This window comes from Dermacentor variabilis, chromosome 3 (assembly GCF_050947875.1).
Source record: "Dermacentor variabilis isolate Ectoservices chromosome 3, ASM5094787v1, whole genome shotgun sequence".
Lineage (NCBI taxonomy): Eukaryota > Metazoa > Arthropoda > Arachnida > Ixodida > Ixodidae > Dermacentor > Dermacentor variabilis.
The window spans coordinates 77329101-77345672 of NC_134570.1; the positions used below are offsets into that span (position 1 = coordinate 77329101).

The window sequence follows — 16572 nt, forward strand, 5'->3', positions numbered from 1 at the left end:
TCCACGCAAGCTATCGCCAGCCTTCTGCACCTCGGGAAGGTCAAGTCAAAAAGCGCCAAGCGTTTCAACGCGCTTACTTGCCGGCTAGGAGCTAACAATTCGAAGGACCACTCAGAGGCGTTTAATCAGACATTATTGCTTTCGCATTCTGAACTCATAAGAAGCGCTTAAGTCTCCTCAGATTTTTTAAAACTTCAAGGCGTTTTTGAGGGAAGAGAAAGCCTCAGCGACATAGAAAATACGCCAGCTGTCGCTTTTAAACTCAGCGACTGTGATCCAATATGCTGCTGTCTTCCAGCACAGCTGAATGATATGTGCCAGGTATTCCGAATCCAAGATCCAGCTGATCAGTGAGGCTAGCTGGCTATTTGTGTTGCCTTTCCTTTCTCTACATTAGGTAGCTGCCGAAGTGAACTTACCATCTCGGCTGGCGAGTTTCCGTTCATTGTTGGTGTCGCAAGGTTGTAAAAAGCACGATTACTTACTTTAAGCAAGAAGTGCTTCGGGGAGTAAATGATAGTTGCGGCCGAATAAGTGCCTCACAATTCCATTATATTTTTGCGCAAACTGGCTATCAGATATGTGTAGTTTTGTCACATAATTCAGTAATGACAGTGTGGGCTCTAATCTCACATGAGGTTCAAGGGCAGTCCCTGCAATAAGACCTCTACCCCGTGCTGACCACCATAGTGTTCCCATGCATTCATCTAAAGAAGTTACACATTATTTAGAAAGGCCACACTCTCCCACTTTTCTCGAAGGCTTTCGGACAGTACCCTAGCTATCATGACAAAAATTAACCATTCCACAAGCTTCACAAATCCTTTAGCCTCTAAACGTCCATTCGACTGGGCTTGACTAGGCGCCGGAACTGACTCCTTCTACACGCCTTCTTCACGCAGCACCACCTACACTGCCACAGCAATAGGTTTCACCGCGGCGGCTGGCAGCCGTGTTTGCTTACGAAACCAACCAAACCTTCTAGCTTCTCGAGTGAAACCGCGTCAATATGAAGAAGTCCATTTCAAAATCAGTATAGCCAAAAAGCAAGAAATGTCTGTGAAGACCTGCTTTTCTTAAATACACCACGCCTCCTCCACCTTCTCAAGTGGGTGTACAAAAAGGTTTAAGCACGTTTACCTCTGCGTCAGTTACGATAGCACTAACTGCTCCAAAGCGCGAGCAGGTGGCTGCCATGTAGTCAATGACATGTGTGTTTTATTCGTTTGTTTGTGTATTTATGTCCTCGCAGAATCCCCCCAAGTTCAAGCCAAGGCAACTCCTTCAAGTCACCGACGGGCCGATTGTTCTCCGGGCCATTCTGCGCAAAACGCCGGCGAGCTGAGTTGCGCGCCAGCAGCGTAGAGGCTTCTTTTGGAATTAGAAATGGCAACTTCGCACACTATAAGAAAAATATAAGTGGCTCCGGTTTTCAGAGTTCTTAAGCTACTTGTTGAGTTGAGTTGAGTGGTTATATGTAGGCTACTGGTGGGATTAGCCTTGCACTTGCTGCCGGAAATTGCTCCACCGTAGCGAAACCTAAAATAAATAAATCACAATAAATCACAAGGATGTTCAAGTTCTCCTGCTCCTTTACAGAGAAGCTGTTAATGCGACTACATGCGTTCAGAAAGGTTATGCACTAGTTTTCGAGGTTTTATTAAGAAACAGAAAAGCTAAATTAATCGCGAAGTCTATATCTTGAGCAAATGTGCGAATGGTTAGTTACAATTGGAAGGCAAAATTTGAAATGTCTGCGTTAATTAGACAATAAAATAATATTGTCAAACACTCGATTTCGGCCGGTTTAGAAGCGTCGTATGGCACGGATAAAAATCCGAGGACACGTAAGCACTTCTTATGAGTTGTGAATGCGAAAGCATTAATGTCCAATTGAACGACGCTGAGCTGTCGTTCGAGTTTTGCGCTCCAAGCAGTATACCATGATGGCACGTGCCGCCCGAGCCAGCAAACAGTCACAGCCTGCGGCACCAATGCCGCATGCCACCGACGTGGCAATGCCAACAGGGTGATGGGTCGTGGCGATGCACCTCGCCTCTTGCAACATCTGGCGCGCTATTGCCACGGCAGGTGTTACGTTCGCGCGCTCTGCCAACGTCCCCTAAATGGCACAACGCCTCTGCACTTCGATCCATGACGTCGTTCTGCCTAGTCCGACTGCCATAGAATCTAACGGGGATGCTGGAGAGTGAAAAGTTCGGTCCAAGTGGGATGACGTAATAAAGCAGAGTACACAGGCCGGCTATCTAGGAGGCGCTGGCTCTGCTCCGTGGACAAGCGTTCATGCCGAGAGCGAAGGAAACGGGGCGTCGTGGCGATGCCCTCTACCCTTACTCAACATCTGGCGCCCTAGCACGACAGCAGGCATTCCCTTTCCCTTGCTCAACAACCTGTACTGCCACACGACGGTAACCAATACGTCTGTGTTACTGTGAAAATGAAGCTTTCTTTTACACTTACTGGCATCTGTTCTGCCACAACAATCAGTTTGATCGAAAAAGAGTGAAATATATTATGGCTGCGACTCCTGGTCATTGTATCGTAACAGGGTACTTCACTGCTTACCAGCAGATATGGCGAAGCTTCAGAAAAAATTCAAGGGGCAGGTAACTCATATCCTTTGCATCAGGCCACAGCCTGCGTCTTCTAAATAATGGAAGCCCGACATTTTTGCGAGGAACAACGTGCAGCAGCGACCTCGACTTGACACTCGTGTCAGGTTGCCTGGCTTGAAACGTGTAGTGGTTCACTGGTATTGAAACCCGTGGAAATGATCATATTCGAACCTATGTGACAATCGATGGACAAGAAGCCTCATTACAGGTTGCATCTCACCAGATCGACAGGTCAGTCTTTGATGTGTAAGCAATGTTCAAAGTGGGTGGGTTTGTCCGGCATTTGCAATAAATTGACATGCTAGCTCACATGCATGTGCTTTAGAGTGGCGCATCATTTTGCCCGCTGCACCTGACATAACTGAAAAGGCCACCGAAATGAATTTCAGTAAACATGTGGGGCGTGTGATGGGAAATTATTGTACAAAGGGAAATTACTGTGAATCAAACACGACATTCGTAAAAGATAACCCTTAAATATGCGCTCGAAAGCGTTATGTAAACATCTTACCCTGTTTACACAATATCCAGTAGGACTTCTTTGTTACACGAAGTTTACATATCGCGAAAAGAAGGTGCACATTATGGGTCATGTGAAGGCAGAATAGAAAGTGTTGCGGTCCATCACGTCATTTGCAATAAATTGTGTAACCAAGAGCTCCTGAGCATATATGATTGATCTTTACGAGCGGCGCAAAATTTTGTCCGCTGCCATGACATGACTACAAATGCCACCAAGGTCAAGGTAACAGGAATGTGACGACCATTAGGGAAAAGCTGTGTGCGAAGGTATAGGGTTGTGGATTAAGTACAGTTTTTCCTAAAACAATCTGGAACAAGTGTTTCCACGTACCACGCTGCCATTATGACCTACGTTTCCCAATGTCCAGAGGGAACTCTTCGTTACGCCATCTTAATATTTAAGAGAAACAGGAGTCATCTTAAAGGCGACATGTCCGAATATGTCGACCTTACTAGCCCCCATTGAGAGAGTTACAAATAATTCTTGAACCTTTGTTTTTAGGTATTTCTATGTGTTAAATGACGTTCCCTTGCTGCTCTCGGTGAACTAAATGCTGCACCTTGATTCTGTCCTGTGAAAGTAAGGGTGATGTGTACGTAAAGTTCAAAGTGGGGGGGGGATGCAAATGAGAGAAAGGCAGGGAGGTTAACCAGACTTAAAACCTCCGGTTTGCTACCCTGCACTAGGGGAAGGGAAAGGGGAAGTAAAGACGGAAAGAAGAGCGTGACAAAAATAAAAGCGTGAGAAAAAAAATATGAAAAGGGATGAAATGGGGTCCTTATAGTCTTTCTAATAGGCCACTGTCATGTAGAAAAGTCAACAAAGCCTTGACCGACTTTTGCTGCGACGACAGTTCACGTCGGCATTCCAAAACTGACTGTTCTGAAAGTGGCCTGTCGTCAAGGCGTGCCAACGTGGTCGCTAGTGACAGCCGGTGCGCGCTGTATTGAGGACAGTGGCAGAGCACGTGTTCGATGGTCTCCTCGCCGCCGCAGTGTCTGCAAGCCGCGCTGTCGTCCATACCGACTCGGAAGGCGAAGGATCTTGTGTAGGCGACACCAAGCCACAGTCGGCAAAGTGCTGCTGTTTCTAGTCGAGAGAGTCCAGATGGGGGTCGAAGTCGAAGGGATGGGTCCAGTCGGTGTAGACGTGTATGCTGTAAGCTTGGTGTGTTCCATAAAGTTTTGATGGATTCATTTGCAAGCACACGAATTTTCGTTGTAGCGTCTGTTCTTGAGAATGGAATGGAGTCTTGGAAGCCCTCCTCATGTGCAGATCGTGCTGCTGCGTCGGCAAGTTCATTGCCCATTATGCCACAGTGGCTTGGAATCCACTGCAACGTGATGTCGTGTCCTTGCTCGACGAGGTGGTGAAGCAGCAGTCTGATTTCTAGAACTAGTTGTTCGTGGGGTCCTCGGCGTAAGGCAGAAACCAAACAATGAAGTGCAGCCTTGGAGTCAGTGAACACGCTCCATTTCTTGGGTAGTTCTTCAGAAATTACACGAAGTGCGCAACGAATAGCAGCAAGCTCCGCGGCAGTCGATGTAGTCTGGTGAGAGAGTCGAATCTTTATGGTGGAAGGTTTTGCAGGAAAGATCACCGATCCTGCAGACCCATTCACCGTGGTTGAAGCGTCAGTATACAGACGATGATGATCGTTGTACGTCTCGTACAGCAAGAGCAGTGAAAGCTGCTTGAGTGCTGGAGACGAGAGTTGGGCTTTTGTTCGTATGCCTGGTACGACAAGTCGAACCTTTGCTTGAGCCAAGCACCATGGTGGAAACGGAACTCTCGCTGGAGCTGTATAACCTGATGGAAGGTACGCACGATAGGGCAGGACAGTTTCACAAAAGGAAGCACGTGGTCGATCCTCTGGCAGTGAGCCTAGATGATGGGCAGGGGCTCGAGCAAGGTGTCTTACGTGTGCTCTGAGTGCTTCCATGACTATATGGGTCTTGGCTGGGAAATCGTGTGCAATCGCAATGGTTTCAGCCGTTGACGAACACCGCGGCAAGCCAAGACACACTCTTAGCGCCTGGGCCTGGACGCTTTCGAGTGTACGGATATTACTTCTGCAGGTGTTGGTCAGCACAGGCAAGCTGTATCGCAAATACCCAAGAAAGAGCGTCCTGTACAGTTGCATTATTGCATGTACTGAAGTACCCCAGACATTTCCTCCAAGAAACTTAAACACATTAGAGATATCCGTCAGGCGCTTCTTTAGGTAGGCCACATGAGGACTCCAGCAGAGGTCGCGATCAATGATTACTCCTAAGAATCGGTGCGTCCTGACATAAGGAATGTTTTGACCGTCGATAGAGACATCGTATGATCTCATTGGCTTCCGGCTAAACGCGACCAATGCGCATTTTTCTGGCGAGATCTTGAGGCCTTGTTCATTTAAGTAGGCCGATGTTGACGTGGCAGCTTTTTGAAGCCTGGCGCGTACTTGCGGCCGTGTCACACCAGATGCCCACACACAGATGTCATCGGCATACATTGAAATTTTAACTGTGTTCGGAAGTCGTTCCACGAGACCAATGAGTACAAGGTTGAAAAGCGTTGGACTCAAGACACCACCTTGTGGAACTCCATGGTGCGTATAATATTCCGAGGTTGGGCCAGCTTCAGTGTTAAGAAATAGAGACCGCCTATGTAAATAACTGCGAGTCCAACGATATAATGGACCGCCTAGGCCCACCGATTCCAATGCTTCAAGTATGGCGTCATGAAGAACGTTGTCGTAGGCTCCCTTTATATCTAAGAACATTGCGACAGATAATCTCTTACACGTCTTTTGGTGTTGAACATAGGTTACTAGATCGATAACGTTGTCGATAGAACATCGGTGACGTCGAAAACCAGCCATGGCGTCCGGGTAGATTTCGTAATGTTCAAGATACCACTCAAGTCTGGCGAGGATCATTCGCTCCATTACCTTCCCAACGCAACTTGCCAGCGCAATCGGTCGGTATGAAGTAATCTCTAAGGGAGACTTGCCAGGCTTAAGAAGCGGTACCAGGCGGCTGAGCTTCCAAAATTGAGGAACTTTGCCCTCTTGCCAGGACTCATTATAGATATGAAGGAGTGCACTTCGTGCCCGTTCACCAAGGTGACATAGCATGCGGTAAGATATGTCATCCGGACCAGGCGACGACGACCGATTACAGAGGGCGAGCGCCGCGTCAAGCTCTTGCGTCGTGAAAGGCAGATCCATGCGTGAATCGCGTGAATCTGGAATAGGGTTCAATGTAAGCGAACCTGTGCGAGTTGGCTGGCCCGCAATCATAGCACAGAAGTCTTCCGCCACATCAATGTCTTGTCGGCGCTGGAATAGTGCTAGGGCCTTAAACGGGAAACGCTGTTCCGGAACAGAACGTAGACCTCGCAGAGTTCTCCATATTTGAGTTAGCGGTTTGCGGGGATCTAGCGACGCACAAAATTTCGACCAACGCTGAGCCTCTAGTTTATCCATGCGCCGTTGTATCTTCTTTTGCATTCGCCTGGCTGTTCTGAGATCCTGAATTGACTTAGTGCGTCGATATCTCCTTTCGGCACGACGGCGAATCGCACGGAGCCGCTCCAATTCCAGGTCGAATTCAGAATACCTTGGAGAACACGTAAGTGTGCGCGTGGCCGTCTGTGCCGTTTTCTTAATAGCTTGTTGAAGTCCACAAGAGAGGCCTTTGTGACAAGCGTCCTCAATCTGGGATTTAAAGACAGACCAATCTATTCTTCGTATCGTGGTGAACGTATACGTGTTAGACATTCCCTTGATCTTGAGGTAGGTGGGGATGTGGTCACTTCCGTGCGTTTCAATGTCCAAAAACCACTTAACATGTGTGGCGAGGCAGTGGGAGACGAAAGTCAAATCGAGGCAGCTGCTGTATGTTACTCCCCGCAGAAATGTTGGACTCGCGTCATTCAGCAGGTAGAGACCATTGTTGGAAGCTAAGGAAGCTAGTCGTCTTCCCGTCGCGTTAACCTTTGAGCTTCCCCAAATGGTATGGTGAGCGTTGAAATCCCCGGTGATAATCCATGGACCAGGTTGTGTTTTCAAGATGTCTTCTAGTCTTTTGGTGTCAAATCGACTTGACGGAGACAGATACACCCCCAAGAGTGCAAAGGTGACTTTCCTAGTTTTAACAGTCATGCACACATACTGATTGTCGTCATGATGTTGCACCGGTTGGACGACGTAAGTGAGTTCACGGCGAATGAACACGACCACCTTGCTACTTTTGATGTCGCTCGATGAGAATATTGTCTCGTAGCCGGATAGTCTCATTGGATGGGATAATCTTGGTTCACAGATGACAATGATTGGAAAGCGGTTAGTGAGAACAAATTGACGAAAATCGGCGATGCGAGATCTTAGCCCTCTCGCGTTCCACTGAAGGATCGACGCTTCTCTGACCTCCTTACGAAATGACTTGTGATTGTCAGTCATGGCTTCACTCAAGGCTTGCTAGGACGGGGCTCAGCGCGTCGAGCACTTGTAGTCCACTACGAGCAGATGGAGTGTCAATGCTTGTCAACATGGCCCTGATGACATTCACAATGGATCGCAGCACCGGGATCATTTGGCAGTCGACTGTTGAAGCCTCACCGACAGAAGCGGGCTTCGGTGGGAGGATCAAGCGTGGAGGCTCCTTAGAAGACTGAGAGATTGCAAGCGCCGGCCACTCCTCCACGGGGGCAGCAGTTCCCCTCTGAGGCCTCCTTGTGCTCTCGGGCGTTCCATATGAAGATGATGACGTTGGCGCAAGCGGCGCGCGAGCGCCACCCTGTCTTGAGCGTTTCCGTCGATGACGACGTCGACGCCGGATCTTTTCTGAGGCTTCTCTATGGGTTGAGTTATCCCTCACCATTTGCTTCAGAACTTCGAACTCTTTTTTGATTCTTGGGCATTCTTTAGACGTCGCTTCATGGGTGCCTTCACAGGTGCCACACCTTAAGTTTGTGGCACGGCAGACATCTACCGTGTGTGACTCCGCGCACCGGGGGCATATTGGGGAGTTTGTGCAGGCGCCCTTAACATGTCCGATCTTAAAGCACTTGTGGCATTGAAGCGGCTTTGGGATAAACCGTCGTACGACATGTCGGAAGTGACCGACCTTTACGTGCGAAGGGATGGAATCCCCCTTGAACACAATCTTCACACAACGGCTGTTGCCAAGTCGGCATACGTGCGTGATGACCATTCCTTCGTATGCCGGTTTGATCAGAATTGGCAGGTCCGAGTTCGAAATAGACAAGTCAACATCGTAGATCACACCTGCAGTGCAGGCCCCATCCATAGGTATGACCGATCGTACTTTTATGTTGCCCAAATCTGTTATCTGTCGTAGCGTCTCCAGCGTGGTTCCACGGGTTGTGTCGACAGCTAGAACATTCTTTCGTGTGTTCAGCCGGACTTCCTTGATTTCGTTTGGCGCCTTTCCCTCAAGAAAAACAGAGAGAGCTTGCCTGTTCAATACTCGAAGGTTGACAGAAGAATCCACTGGCATGAAGAGGATGGTGTGCGGCCAGCGTTCACTACCTGCCTGCATGGTTGACGTACTCGCTGGTGACGACGCCTTGATAAGCCTCCTTTTAGCCCTTCGGCTCCTCACCGACACGAAGCTGTCATCAGATGAGTCCTCACCTGTGATTGAGTAGACCTCTGTGTCTTCGCTGGTGCTGGACCAGGTGCCTCGTTTCCTTGAGGAACTTGTTAATGTAGTGATCTTGCCAGACGGGCCGGCAATAGGCTCTGCATCCATGGCCACAGGAGTAGGAGTCTCTCTTGAGTGGTCACTGGTGGTTGACCAGGTGCCTTGACTCATAGAAGAGATTGCCGTTGCAGACTTCTGGCAGCACGGGCCTGCGGAACGTTCCGCGTCCATCGCCTCAAGCCAGGACGCGGAAAATGCCCCAGAGAGTGACGAAAATTTGACGAAAACTGGCTAGCTGGGACAGATGCGTTCTAGCACTGAGTTCAAAGTGGGGAATATTTATTGTGATTTAGTGCAATAAGTTACGAATGCAAGCCCTCTGAAAAATTATAAGTGTCTTACGAGCACGCTGGCTTTAGTTCTTTTCCGTGGCAGAAACACTAGTGCCACCGAAATAAGTTGAGAAAAAACGGGGGAAAGGCTTAGGCAGACGTGTGTTTCCAATTAAGTACACGCTGAATACAAACTTAATTTCCGATGAAAAAGAAGAAATTAAAGGTGCGTTCGCAAGCGTCATACTGCCGTTATCAGCTTTGCTTCGTTCATGATAGCTTGAAGTGAAGGTCATGTTCAGTGCAAAGTGTGACGAAACTAGCGTTGCTGGATTGATTACACGAGTTACAAATAATTACTGAACCACCGTTCCTTTTTCTTATTTGGAGTTATAAGAGATATGTAGCATACGTCTGCGGGTTATTCCGTGAGCTGCAATAGGCATTTTGTTTGAAGCTACAGGTATGTAGGTTATAGGCAATGTGTAAAGGAAGTACAATGTGTCTAGACAAATTATGCTCTTAGCAGTGGTTACGTACGTGGGCTATTCGGAGTGTAATAGCTGGGTTTTTGGAAGAACGCTGAATTGAACCTTCGTCCCTGGGGCATCTGTATATGCCACCAAGATCCTATATAGTGAGAAGGGATCGAATATTAACGGCTTCGTTCTTACGGAACATTAAAAACAGCCGTCGCGTCGCCCCCAGCTTTTGAATTCGTTTATTAGGCTATCGCGAGTCACATGCGGAGAAATCGCACTGGAGCTCGCTCGTGTCAGATGGCCGCGAACCCAGCACTGGCACTGGCAACAAACTGGAAGGGGAAGCGCTGCTCTGCTAACAGCTGTTCCGTTAACAGTACTGCTAACTTGCACGCTGCGTGTGCATGTGCGAAGCGCTGAAGCTCGCAGTACCAGCGAACAGCGATAAAACCGTTTGACGTTGAGGCTACGGGCAATGCGCTCCAGCACGGCAAGAGGCATCTGTGTGCTTTCTTCCGATTTTGCTGTATCGTACATTTTCTAAAGCGCAATGAAATTGCAAAAACGCTGCGCTGAACCTTTTCCAGATGTTAACAAAATATAAAAGTGGCAGTTGCGGCTGAAGGGCGAGGCATTGACCGCGATAACGAGATCTGGCGTTTAGCTTGCACTTTGTCATTTGAGGCCTGTGTTCTGAGACTCCGCCACCTGTATTCTGGGATTCAGTCACGTGTGTGTTTGCTACGCAGTCCAGGGATCTTCTATGGTTGAGTCGAACGAAACGTCCTGCTAAATTTGTACCTTTCTTTTACGTTTAGCTAGCTTATAATATAACGGTTATTGATTCTTTCTTGTAGCATTGCTTTATATATACCACGTATTTTGACCTTACAACAGCACTTACTCTATAATAGTCCTGAAAGTTCAGTTGTTGTTATAACTCGGAAAGATCTACTCATTTCTTGGCCATTTCTTGGCCAATTATGGGTATGAGCCACGAGTTGGATGGGCAACAGCCCCAACTACGGCTCCTCGAACGGTGTTCGAACTACACGCGGCTGCCACATATTGGCGCGATGCAGAACGCTGGGCAATTTCTGCCGAAACTGCTTTTAAACGTATATACTGAACAAGGACATCTTATACGACGCCGTGACTCGTGCTACCATTTCTGTTTAGCTTTTCACGAGCGCTTTGCCTAGTGGTACAATGCGAGCAGCTCACCCCCTCCCCCGCAAAAAAGAATAACTGCTTTGCGCGACAAAGCAAATGGTAGGACAAGGTTAACTCGCGCCAGCACGCGAAATTAAAACTGAAGGCAATCGATAACCAGGGTGTCCCAACTATCACGCACAAAACTTTAAGCATGCGCAAATACCACGTAGCTAGACAGAACCAGGGCAGTGCTGTTTGCCGTCGCTTGGAGATACTCAAATTATTTTTCCCATTCCGCCTAATTACCAAATTAGTCTTAACTAATTATTCAACTTCTCCAATACTATAATTCGATGCAAAGTGTAATTAAAAAAATTGTAGGGCAACAGGAAATACTATCGATACAGCTTTATGTTGCTCAGCACGTGTTGCATAAAAGTGCTTTTCCTAGCGTTAAAGTAGCCCGCGAAAACACGCAAAATTGCCGCGACTGGCGGCTAACACCTTGCGTGTATTCGCCGGCTTCCTTCACGCTCGGAAAAACACTTTTATGCAGCATGTACTGAGCAACACAAAGCTGTATCGGGAGTTTTTTCATATATATAGAGGTTCCTTGCCCATCTCATTCAAGAGGCGTGCTACATTTTCGCTTCATGAACGGAAGACAAGTCTATTTCGAAAAACTAGTACCCATTTGGCTGCAGTCTCGTGATGCGTAAGGAATCATCTCGTGCTTTATTAATGAGCAATCGGCAGCATTGCTCAATCTCATCAGTTCTCGCTAGTGGACCTAAGCCATCGTTTAGATGCTGTGGCGGTCATCAGCACACTTCAGGCCAGCTTCTTTGTTGCGAGAAAGGATTTCCTAGCGGTGACGCGACTTCGCAGTCCTACTCTGTCTACGTGCGGAACACTGCGCAGGTCTTTTGTACTTTCAAATGGTGTATCAATAATTGGAGCAGCAATACAAAATGTCTTGCTCTGTCGAGGTGCTATGGGGTCGCCTGTTGTGCGGCGCATCGCTTGTGAGTCCTTCGTCTCAGTTCGGTCAGACAGTCTTATTGAGCATATATTGAAAGAGCGGCTTGTCACGCCAGCAAATATTTAACTGCGTGTAACCTCTTTGACGTTTCAATGATCGCTTCGCTCTGCTTAAGAGGCACTCTAGACATTGTTAGGCCTCTGAATATGTGCCAATGTGTTCCGTGCGTGCCTCTCTTCAATGAAGCTCTTTCACGCTGCCATGGGCCACTCTAGATCCGGGGCTGAGTACAGGCACTGCCGTTCAAAGAACCACTTCGACGCTGACTTGCTGCACTGGCTAGGTGTCATTAGGTCTGTGCTGGTCTCAAAATTATGGGGTTTTACGTGCCAAAAGCACGATCTCATTATGAGACACGCCATAGTGGAGAACTTCGGAGATTTTCGCCACCTGTGGTTCTTTAACGTGCACCTAAATCTAAGCACACGCGTGTTTTCGCATTTCGCCCATCGAAATGCGGCCTCCGTGGCAGGGATTCGATCCCGCGACCTCGTGCTTAGCATCCCAACACCATAACCACTTCGCAACCACGGCGGGTATCTGTACTGGTCTTCAATGAACTCCTTTAATGCAAGTTGGCAAAGGAGTTCACCACTTCGACGCTGACTTGCTGCACTGGCTACGTGTCATTAGGTCTGTGCTGGTCTCAAAATTATGGGGTTTTACGTGCCAAAAGCACGATCTCATTATGAGACACGCCATAGTGGAGAACTTCGGAGATTTTCGCCACCTGTGGTTCTTTAACGTGCACCTAAATCTAAGCACACGCGTGTTTTCGCATTTCGCCCATCGAAATGCGGCCTCCGTGGCAGGGATTCGATCCCGCGACCTCGTGCTTAGCATCCCAACACCATAACCACTTAGCAACCACGGCGGGTATGTGTACTGGTGTTCAATGAACTCCTTTAATGCAAGTTGGCAAAGGAGTTCAATGAACTCCTTTGCCAACTTGGCTTCACTGAGCATATACCCACAGGTGTGCGTTGTGCTTCAACAAATGTCTTTGAAGCCAACTTGGGTAACTGGCTATGTACCACTGAGAGTGTGCCAGCATTACAATAACGAAAGTATCCTTTAAGTTTCTCCGATGCTGAGCGGAATTGAAGCCACGTAACAAGGGTTCGTCAAGGATAGCAACCTGACGTATTTGCAGGCTGCGCTGCAAATACACTGGGTATGTTGCACTCTTTAGTGAACATCTCGCCAACTTTAGTCACTGAGCGCGTGCCTCTGAGTGTGCCGTCAAGCGAGGGAACAATTCTCAGCGTTCGCAGGCCCCAGCGCGCCCCTCTTTTTGTCTCAGAGGACATGTGCGGTCTTCTCGGCAGTGCCACTAAATCACGCAGCGTGTCCAGAAAGAATGTGGCATAAAAAAATTTGATATCTTTCCCGACCCCGTAACGATATCCGATATTTTATGACATTCTCTACTTAAAATTACGTATGTTGGCGCGGCTGGATGTTAACCAAAGATCGGCAGGCCGGTATATCTTTGAAAACCCACGGTAAAACCACAAATGAGGTAATACAGGGTGACATGCATTGGACCTCTTTTCATATCAGAGAAGCACTGAGCAAAATTAGTTTCGAAGGAAGGCTCAGGATCAAAATATATGGGTGGCTAAAGTGCACAAATTTCTGTACCTCTAAAGCGTGGACACAGAATGGATAAAGAGGTCAAGAAAGTTGGCTCCCAAGCACAGGGCAACTGAAAGCGTAAATAGACAACCAGGAGTCGTAAAAAGAACTTGAAACAGACAGAGACAGCGAATTGGATGCAAGGAATGGAAACAAAATGCACGATGGGAATGTACAAGAATGGGAAGAAAGTAATTAGAAGGGCCAATCAGGACGATAATACAAAGGGCAGTGCCTTGCTATTTGAGGAATGAACTGGTGGCCTGAAGACAAAAGTATACTGGAGTAAATACTCGCTACAAAATGAAGCATGTGCATGCTGCAGCAAAAATATCGAGGCCACTCAGCACATCCTAATGGAAAGCGAAGGGATCCACCCAGAGAGACCCTTAGGTAACGTACACCTTGCAGAAGCACTTAGATTTATAGTGGACGGAAGCATCAATTGGTCAGCAGTCGACATGAGCAGGAAACTTTTAGAATATCAGAGGGAAAAAAAACAGCAGGCAAGAGATTGATGCGACCGGATCCGTTACAGGCCTAGATAGCGGTAAAAAGTAGGTAAGTTTTGAGGAAGAGACGCAGATTAAGGAGATGTATGCAAAAATGCTAGAGCGAAAACCTCGCAAACCATACCTGATTTACTGAAGGAGGCTAGCTGACTATTCGCACCACTGCGTTTCAAAGGGGATGCAAGTAAAACATCGTCATCATCGAACTGTGAGAGAGGAGCCCGGTTAACAGTATGACGCGTGTCTCAGCGTTTTCACGCACCGACGTGCCACGCATTTCGGAGGACACGCACAGGCTTCCGAGCGGCGAATCTAAATGGTGCTTATAGTGTTCTTACGGAAGCGCCAAAGACGAGTCTCGCCGCAGTACACGCCTTAAACATGACCAGTTTCAACGGCGCCAATACGCTGTGTCGCTATATTGATTCAGTGCTAACATACTACCGCGTACAGTGATTGGGAGATTGGTTCTGCCGCATTTTGTTTTATTCTTTTCTGCATTCATCGTGTGTTTTAACGACAGCGTGCTCCACTGTTGCAAGTGCGGCTAGCGACTTGTCACTTCTATTGCTAATAAAAAAACCCGTTTAACCTACCATCCAAAATCTAACATTCCCATGCATGTTCAAGAACACCCCCCTCTCCCCCCCCCCCCCCCGTGGTCGAATTTAATCCTGAGTACCGCATTATAGCGCGCCTCATAATCAGATCATGGTTTTGGCGCATAAACCCCCCCCCCCCCCCCGTTCAATTATTTTTAACAGTCGCGTCTAACTGCTGCCACCCCCCCCCCCACCCCCCCGAGAAAAAAAAACGCAGAAGGACAAGAAAAGCCAATAAAAGAGAATGATATAATGACGCTCTGTATTTTACACTTAACGACAAAAGATTGCTAGCAACTGCGATATACACCCGCTTTATCATCGTCAGCGCCCAGTGATGTGCCCTCAGCTGTCGCTTTTGTAGAAACACAAGTGCAGTGGGAGTGCCAACATTTAGCGGAAAAGCGTCCTCCTCTTCGCCCTTTATTTCCAACCCTGCCAGCCGCGTAAAGCTACAGGCCAGATTCCAGGATATTTGTCGCGCGTTCTCGTGTTCCCGCTCATATTGCTCACGACGGGTAACGAAGCGTACGTCGCACTACAACACGCACTACGACACAACTTCGTTATTGGAAGGATTCTAGCAGCAACAGACGCGCTGTTATACATACGTCGAGTAACTTCTCGCTTCATACTTCAGCAAATGTGGTTCAGCTATATATAGCAACGAAACTCGCTCCCTTCAAACGTTACCTTGCGCCCCGAGGCAAGAGATAAACTTTCTGCTCAACGTAGTCAACGATTCTTCGGCAACATACGCTATGCTGCTCTTGTCACTCTTCGTACTTCTGTCATCTGTCTTCTCCTGGTATGTACCTTGTGGAATTTGTCTTAAATGTTCAAACGTATTCGGCCGATTGAAAAGAAATACCTCAGATGTCACGTGTTTGTGGAGACTGTCGACAGCAAGGATTTGAAAACAATGGTAGTTTTCGTCTCCTTTCTGCAAAAAAGGAGTAACGTGTTTCGCTGGCAGTTCTTGTTACATTGTGAGCCGCCATAAAATAAATTGAGCCAAAGCGCCGTGTTCCGCGATAACCTTGATATAAAAAGAAAGATGTAGAGTAGTTAATAATACATTTTCTCTTTATATATCTCTTTATATACAATCTTTATACAATCTTCATATCTCTTTACAGACAATATAAAGAGATACGTTTCAGACTTCGGTGAACAGCTTGCTAACGATGTAAAAGGTAAAATGGTTTAGCAACCATGTCGTCTTTTTCTAAAAATTGAAGAGACGAAGAGGGCGACATATAGATCTATAGGGGCCCTGAACCACCCCTCGTGCTCGGTGAAATAACATAGTCTGTGGGTAGCATACGCTACTGTGAACATCTCAGCCAAGTTTGGCTGCCGAACGCGGCGCCTGGAGCTCGCAAGCGGATCGCGAAGTCACCTTTCTCTCAAACGCTCCCTATTTAGAAGAAACCTGCCTCCGTACTCTCTTAGGAAGACAGGCTTACGCTTTATTTCGTAATAACGCGGAGTGCCCTACGCGACTGCTATTGGTAGCTGCAGTCGGCTACGAAGCGTAGATAACGCGGCCCCCGCGGAGTGCCGCCACCAGTCCATTGGCTAAGGGTACTGGGGCTCACTGAGGTCAATCGCGTTTGGGTAATGTTGAGCACGTCATAGGCACCGAAATTGAAAGTCGTGGCATATTCGTTACAACCAAAATGAACTTTGGGGCCCTATAACGTAAAACTATTCCATTATGTTTTTATTCCAATCTCCTGTCGTCAAATTGGCGTAACCGCCGACGCAAGTATCGGGCGGTCACCCACAGGGTTGTCCGAAGAAATCAATCAAATGCTCCACTGATTTACAGGAGGTCACTTTTGTTTGTTTTAAAAACGAATAACATTGCCTACACTGCGCGGCTTGTCTTGCATAATGAGCTGACAAGAGGTGAGGAGCACGCTCAAGTGGAGAGGGATTCAATGGGGCCGAAACAGTCCACTGAAAATTGATAGCCGGATGAATAGGG

General features: G+C 47.7%; 1 protein-coding gene and 1 long non-coding RNA gene across 3 annotated transcripts in view; one reads left to right on the forward strand and one right to left on the reverse strand.

The window, feature by feature from the left end:
- LOC142575909 (lithocholate 6-beta-hydroxylase-like) overlaps window positions 1-1569 on the forward strand; it is a 35360-nt gene extending 33791 nt beyond the window's left edge. For both annotated transcript variants that reach the window (XM_075685699.1, XM_075685698.1), the window contains one exon: window positions 1253-1569. In XM_075685699.1, coding sequence (XP_075541814.1) covers window positions 1253-1445 — 193 coding nt within the window. In that variant the 3' untranslated portion in view covers window positions 1446-1569. The remainder of the gene's footprint in view (window positions 1-1252) is intronic.
- LOC142575910 (uncharacterized) overlaps window positions 1-16572 on the reverse strand; it is a 79278-nt gene that overhangs the window by 28592 nt on the left and 34114 nt on the right. The gene's annotated exons all lie outside the window — the stretch shown is intronic.